The following is a 7,607-nucleotide window of genomic DNA, read 5'->3' on the forward strand; positions in this document are numbered from 1 at the left end:
CTATCTCTATAGTTCTGCTGCTATAGGCTTAGACTGCTGGAGGACATAGGGACCCCTTTTTCATCATCAGATCAAAATCAGGATGAAAGCTTAATTTAGGCTGTAAACTCCACCACATTTCCACCAGGACTGCAGAAGCTTGCGGATGTTTCTTAGTACAGGTAAAGCTTCCTTGGTTTGGGTTGGAGGTTCAAATGTTTGCTGGAACATCAAAGAGCAGAAGGTATGTCACATGAGGACATTATGGTTTGCAGTTTGGCAGAGATGAAGAATTGTTAGACACAGCTGGGATCTTCACATGGCCGACAGACACGCTGTAGATAACATCACCAGTCGATTTTCAGGGGGGCAACTACAGGTTGTTTTGGGGGCTTCAGCTCCACTCTGCATCCCAGGCGGTTTGACGGATAACGTCTCAGTCGATGGAGCAACGGGTCACCATGGAAACTTCAGGCTCCTTTAGGACACGAGCTGAGAAAGCGATTACGAAAACAGCCGCCAGCTCCCCAAAGCATAATAGCTCCGCAACACAAAGCTGAAATAATGACGGCCATTAATTTCCAGAGCGGGAGAGGCGGTCACATCCTCATCTTCATCATCTGCATCATCCTCACCATCATTTCCAGCTCTGGGGTCTGTCTGCCTTCATTGGATTAGCAAGAGAAAAACCATGTGAGGACACCCTTCAAAGATACCATCAGCCTTTGCTCTCAGGTTACATAGCCTCTGCATCGTCTCCAGATGGCTGCAGCTAATCAGCTGCTCCAGGAGCAGGTCAGGGAGGATCAATACCAGCGCAGAGGGCCGCAGTCACAGCGAAACAAACTACCTAATCATGTCTGGGCTCGGTTAACATTTTAATGGTTTGGTTTTTCTCAGGAAGAAAATGCTGCTGATGTGAAAAGCTGCAGCTTTGAACAGCGTCTGACTCTGATTTCTGTTCCTTTAACAGTTCAGAGTTAAATGAAGGTTAGTTTAAGGCAGTTAGGGGAAAATCTTCTTCTTCTGTGATCATTTTAACATCTATAACAGGGAGCTGCAGCAGACTTCATTCTCTTTCCCCTCTGCTTGTACTTTACTTTGAAGTTTAACACACAAAACAAACTTTTTTATATTTCTATAATTTATCAAAACTTGCATCAAATTCACCAATCGTAAATTTCAGTTAACCACTCAGTCCACATGTTACTGCTAAAACAAGAAGCATCAGATTCTATGTTCTTCCTTAAATGAATTTCAGATCTATGGTCAGGGCCGGCCAAAGGCAGAAGGAAACTTTGCTTCTGTCGAGTCTCCTGTTTTTTGACGGAAACGACCACATTTGAACTCAATGGGAAAGGAAAAGATTCTGATTTTTAACCGTTGCGTATATTAGCTGCGACACATGAATCAAGATGCTATGACCGAAAACATTTGATTGACAGATGACCGTTGATATATGATTGGCTGAATTTAGGTGTTCAGGCTGAAGTAGAACTAACTGGCCTGCAGAAGATAATGGAAAAAAAAACAGATTTTTTCTTTATTTATAGAAATTTTCTCACTTTTGGGACAATATGGTCTGATAAAAAGTGCATTTATATACATGTTCAAGCCAGAATGATTTGACATTTAAATATGACTATCTTATGACTTTAAGTAGGTCTCAGCCTACATATTGTCTTTGAATTAAATTAGATGCTTTTCTGTGAAAGTTGAACCTGGTTGCAGAAATAAATCCGCATTTTGCGGATAGTTTCTGTATTTTGTTCCTTCACTCATGTCGATGCTTTCTACTTGTTCACATAAAGCTCATTAAGCCTTAAAGTGAGCAGCTGCCCCCCCTCCGCTGTGGAGACGCACCGGTTGCGCACAGTTTGCTGACGTTGCCTGTGAAGCGGAGGCAGCTTCATCGCCGCTTTCCTCTCCAGGGAATCAACGTTGCTCTGAAAAGATGTTCTTCTTTCAACATGTGCTGAAGTGAGGAAGATGGAGCAGCAGGTGGAGAACCAAAGCCAGTTGCTCAGCGCAGGGGCGCTGCCGGCCACAGTCCTAATGGGAGTGGGGGTGGATAACTTTATCTCCCTCCTCATATTCGGGATCATCTTCATCCTGGGGGTGCTGGGGAACAGCCTGGTGATCACCGTGCTGGCGCGCAGCAAACCGGGCCAGCCGAGGAGCACCACCAACATCTTCATCCTCAACCTGAGCGTGGCGGACCTGTCCTACCTCCTCTTCTGCGTCCCCTTCCAGTCCACCATCTACATGCTGCCCACCTGGGTGCTGGGAGCTTTCATCTGCAAGTTCATCCACTACTTCTTCACCGTCTCCATGCTGGTCAGCATCTTCACGCTCTCCGCCATGTCCGTGGACCGCTACGTGGCCATCGTCCACGCCAGGAAAGCCTCGTCGATCCGCGTGGGGAGGCACGCGCTGCTCGGCGTGGTGCTGATCTGGACGGTGTCCGTGGTGATGGCCGCGCCCGTGGCGCACTACCAGAGCATCGTGGAGCGGGAGGACAACAACACCTTCTGCTGGGAGGTCTGGCCGGAGCAGCACAGGAAGATCTACGTGATGTGCACCTTTGTGTTCGGCTACCTGCTGCCGCTCTGCCTCATCTCGGTCTGCTACGCAAAGGTCAGTTAATGCGTTAATGCGCAGGATGAGAGAAACCAAGGCGCGTAAAAGCGCAGAGATCAGGAGCTCTGCTAAGAGGCTCCTTCACCAAGAACTAAGATTACTGTAACAGAAGTTCCTGCTTTTTATCAAGGTGTGACATTACTGTCAATAAAGAGGGCCATACATTGAAGGGGGGGGGGGCACCTGGACTATGACCCAGTTAAAAGACCACCCCGTCTCCCCCTGATGACACAATTGCGGATTCATATCAATAATGATGATATCGTTTCCATGCCGAACAAACTTGATACCACTGGCGGTTCTAGACAGAGACCAACAGGGGCCAACAGGCCCCATACAACTGGTCCTGGAACCTGTGCTGAAAACATACACTGCAAAAAGTCTATTTTCACTTTATTTTAACATGTAGGTTTGACAATGTGCCCCATTTTTCAGTGTATGAGTTCGTATGAAATCATACGAAAAGTTATGTACCGTAATTTCGTACGTTTTTTCGTCGTATTTCGTCGTATTTTTACGTCTTGCCTCGAGACAAGATATCCTTGCGCATGCGCATCTTACGCACTATTAAATAACATAGAATTTAACATACAATTAACCCTAAGATACAAAACAACAAGAAACGTAGCAACATATTCTCATTATGAGTGCGTATGAAATCGTACGAAAAGTTTTGCACACTATTTCATACGTTTTGGACGTTTTTCCTCAAAAGATCACATCAGTGCGCATGCGTTTGCAGACAGAAAAAAAAAGCAGATCCGAGGACGGATGTAAAAATGGGAAAAACAGTGCAATCATCACTTATTCATGTCTCTAACTACATTGCTTGCTGTTTTAAATCTTAGGGTTAGGGTTAGGGCTAATTGTAATTTATATTCTATATTCGTGAATGGTGCGTCAGATGCGCATGCACATACGACGAAAAAAAACGTCCAAAACGTTCGAAATTACGGTGCATAACTTTTCGTACGATTTCATACGCACTCATAATGAGAATATGTTGATACAACTGGTCCTGGAACCTGTGCTGAAAACATACACTGCAAAAACTCTATTTTCACTTAATTTTAACATGTAGGTTTGACAATGTGCCCCATTTCAACATATTCTCATTATCAGTTCGTATGAAATCGTACGAAAAGTTATGCACCGTAATTTTGTACGTTTTTGACGTTTTTTCGTCGTATTTTTACGTCTTGCCTCGAGACAAGATATCCTTGCGCATCTTATGCACCATTCAATAACATAGAATTTAACGTACAATTAACGCTAAGATACAAAACAACAAGAAACATAGCAACATTCTCATTATGAGTGCGTATGAAATCGTACAAAAAGTTTTGCACACTATTTCGTACGTTTTGGACGTTTTTCATCAAAAAACCACATCAGTGCGCATGCGCTGGCAGACAGAAAAAAAAAAAAGCAGATCCGCGGACGGACGTAAAAATGGGAAAAACAGTGCAATCATCACTTATTCATGTCTCTAACTACGTTGCTTGCTGTTTTATATCTTANATTTGCTGTGAGCAGTGGGTTAAAAAGTAGTTTTTAAGTGAGAAAGTCTTCCTGAAAACATGGTCTGTGCAGTCAGTTCATCCAGATTACCATCAGCTGGAAGGCGTTTTTCTGGTACGTAATCCGAACTGCAGGCAGCAGGATAATAAAAGCCAACATATTCTGCCGGCAGGTTTCTACATTGGCATTAATAAACTGTTCCAGAGAAGTGATCATAGCGCTCTGCATCAGCAGCGCTGCGTCTGACTCCCTGCCAGCTCCCAGATCAGCTTCTCTCATTGGTTGATGAGGCGCATCTAGCTGCTAAAGTTCAGTTTTTCCACCTCCAGCAGCTGCTGCGTTTGCAGCGTGTCAGATGCTCAGAAGCTCACGACTCGCTGCTTCAGCTGCTCAGACGCACTGCAGGACCTTTGGCTGCGCCTTGAAGCGCGTCAACCATTGACTTTGCATGTCAACCTGCTGCTTCTGCTGCTTTCGGTGTGAACGTAGCATAAGTCACCTTTAATCTCTTCTTCGTTATTTATTCCTGTCCACTGTATATATCTGGATAAACCGTATATACGAGGTCCGTTCTATAAGAAAAGCTCATGACACACTTCCTGTTGTTTGATCTAGCTGAAAGGCCTTGTAAGGCCATAGGATGGGGCATCACCACTATAAGTTACTTGCATTTAATCAAAAGCCTCCTGTGGTCCACGGATCATTGCTCCACAATCAACAGGCTCCTTTTCAGACTTGACTCAGTTGAACTACCTGTAATTCAGAAACTACAGTTAGTTCAGAGCTGTACGTAAATGTGAGTGACACATCATATAGTCCCGCCTCCCGCGCTGCGATCTGGCCTTAGATAACAGTAATTTACCAGAATGAATTACGCGTCATGTCGTTCAGGCTAACAACTTTAAATACTAATACAGATCAGATATTTACAGGTGAGGAATCTTCAACCTGTGATGAAGCTCTTACAATCCTCAAGGTTGTTTCCCAGCCGCCTTCAGAACGAGAAGAAGACCAAAATAAAACCTTTGATTGAAAATTATAATCTTCCTGTGCTTAAAGCAATTTGGCAAAGAGATAATGTACAATCGATGGTTCTGTTTCATGTTTATCCTCATGTTTAATCGCGGTTGGTGAACAAACCTTCAGGTGCACTACTGCCACCAGCTGGTAAGGAGTGTAACAGCTTCATAGGAGTTTTTAGACTCGTACGCGTGAAGCCTGTTGTGTCCAGATGCTCCTCAGATTCATCTTCGCCTCTCATCATGGTCTGCTTTGTGGTTTCCAGGTCTTAAACCATCTGCACAAAAAGCTGAGGAACATCTCCAAGAAATCAGAGTTGTCCAAAAAGAAGGTGGGTGGAAACACAGTTGATGTTGATCTGGGTCCAAGAGGTTATGGGAGGTTTGCAACCTGCTGGACATCTCTACAAAGTATTACAATGAAAAAATAACTTTGAATTTTGTTTACTACATAAACTAAACACTTTGAGAAGCTTCCGCCATGAGACTGGACTCAGCCGTAAGGCTGATTTATACTCAGAAACCAGGAAGTCTGCGCGTGTTGCAGTGAATGCAGATATGCCCCGCCCCTTTTTGCAGACACTCTGGTGCACCCCTCCGAAATTGTAGGTGACCGCAGACAGGAGGCCTCTGATTGGTCAATTCTACATTTGATCTACTCCATGTGTATTTTTCTGTTTCCTTCCTTACCGGCTTATTTTTGTTTGTATGACCGCCATTGTGAAAAACGATTGAAGATGGAGCAGCTAGAAGAGCGAGGTGTGCAAGAACACTTTTTCCACCTGGATCCCCGCACTTTTTGGCCATCATGTCCCTCCATTGTTGCACAAACTATCCCCCACCTCCTCACCGCCTCGGCCATATCTTGACCCACAGCTAGTTCCTGATTGTCCTTCTGGCGTTGTGGCGTGGAATAACGTAGTGCAGACCACGCTTCAATATTGGGCAGAAATCGATAATATCTGCGACAAGCTCGCTGCGACACACTGCTGCAGGAGGATAACCAGGCCTTTAGAGACAGGGGGCAAGATGAAAACAGCCAGGGCCCTCGGACACGACGTTTAAATTAATGATGTGACCGATACATGTGGATTGTCTTATTTAACAGGCTGTTATTTTGAAAAAGGTCACTTTGCATCGCATTGCAAATGAGATAATAGCGTATAATGCATGTATGCCATCCATTTTCAAAAACAGGCTCTACACTGGAAAAACGACCTAGAAATAAGTAAAAAAATTCTTAAATTAAGTGTATTTACCCTTAATTTGAGTAGGTAAATGAGATAGTTTGCCAATGAAATTAGTATTTTTACTCTTAAAATAAGAAAATTAGATATAATGCACTTGAAATGAGACAATGCAATTGTTTTTTCTTATTTTAAACGTAAATTGTCTTGTTCCGTTGGCAAAATGTTTCTCTTATCTCCTAAATCCAAGAAAAAATGCAGCTATTTTAAGAAAAAGATGACTTATCTAACCACAAGGATCACTTTATGTAAACCCAGTCTGTATTCTTCAGTATAGTTAGTGAATGTTTTTATGATATTTTATCCCAATTTTTATCTCACAATATGCAATCCTCGTCTCGGCGTTGAAGTTGAAACATAGACTATAACTGATTATAGGCACAGACTACAGCATAGGCATTGGTCTAGGTTTAAGTCAAACATGAATTTAAATAAGGTTGGAGCAAAATCCTCGCTTTGAATTGAAAACCGCTCTGTCCTCCACCATATTACTTCCGCTCCGCCGCTCGCTCTACGCTCCACTCTGCTCACATGCTCTGAGATTAACTATAAAAGATGGATTGATGATTTCTGAACAACAGTAACGACCAACAGCTCTGCTCTCTGATCAGAATTTATAAGCAGCACTTCAAGTTTTAATCAGGATTTATAAATAAAAAGTGTGTCTTTATAAACACTCCCAGACAGCCTTTATAAATCAAGTTTAATAAGACAGTTTATTCTGTATCACAACTACTCTGCCAAAATTGCACGCTTTTCATAAACATTTTTACAAGCAGTTTTAATAAATTCACACACACGTAAACTACTCTCCAAGCACATTGTGAGAACTTTATGTTTGCAGATTCAATCCCAAAATGTCACCAGCATGAGCCCACGCTCTTTCTCTGCAGCTGTGTCTTTCTTTGTATGCACCTTTAGTTTCTCTCCTTCCTTTGGTGACAGCTTTATTCGCCGAGGATGGATTCGAGCGGAGAAAGTGTACCGCCTGTGATCGGTGCTGTGCAGTTAGATGCCTTTGTAACTTTATTAATCAAATAACCTTGAGACAGGGGGCAAGATGTCATCTAAGGCCCCTGTCACACATTGGCGATTTAGTCAGCATCTGCCCGACGTCCCAGAATCTCCTAAAATGCTGGCATACGCTGAACTTTCTATATATTTTTCCAATAAAAAAATATATACAGCCATTTGGACACAC

At 43.2% G+C, this 7,607-nt stretch overlaps 1 protein-coding gene across 1 annotated transcript in view; it reads left to right on the forward strand.

Annotated features, from left to right (window-relative positions):
* Window positions 1-1,637: 1,637 nt before the first annotated feature.
* Window positions 1,638-7,607, forward strand: part of LOC107090827 (galanin receptor type 1-like) — a 44,191-nt gene continuing 38,221 nt past the window's right edge. The window contains exons 1-2 of the mRNA XM_015384418.1: window positions 1,638-2,616; window positions 5,426-5,541. Coding sequence (XP_015239904.1) covers window positions 1,969-2,616; window positions 5,426-5,541 — 764 coding nt within the window. The 5' untranslated portion in view covers window positions 1,638-1,968. The remainder of the gene's footprint in view (window positions 2,617-5,425; window positions 5,542-7,607) is intronic.

Source organism: Cyprinodon variegatus, unplaced genomic scaffold (assembly GCF_000732505.1).
Source record: "Cyprinodon variegatus isolate N-32 unplaced genomic scaffold, C_variegatus-1.0 Scaffold312, whole genome shotgun sequence".
NCBI lineage: Eukaryota > Metazoa > Chordata > Actinopteri > Cyprinodontiformes > Cyprinodontidae > Cyprinodon > Cyprinodon variegatus.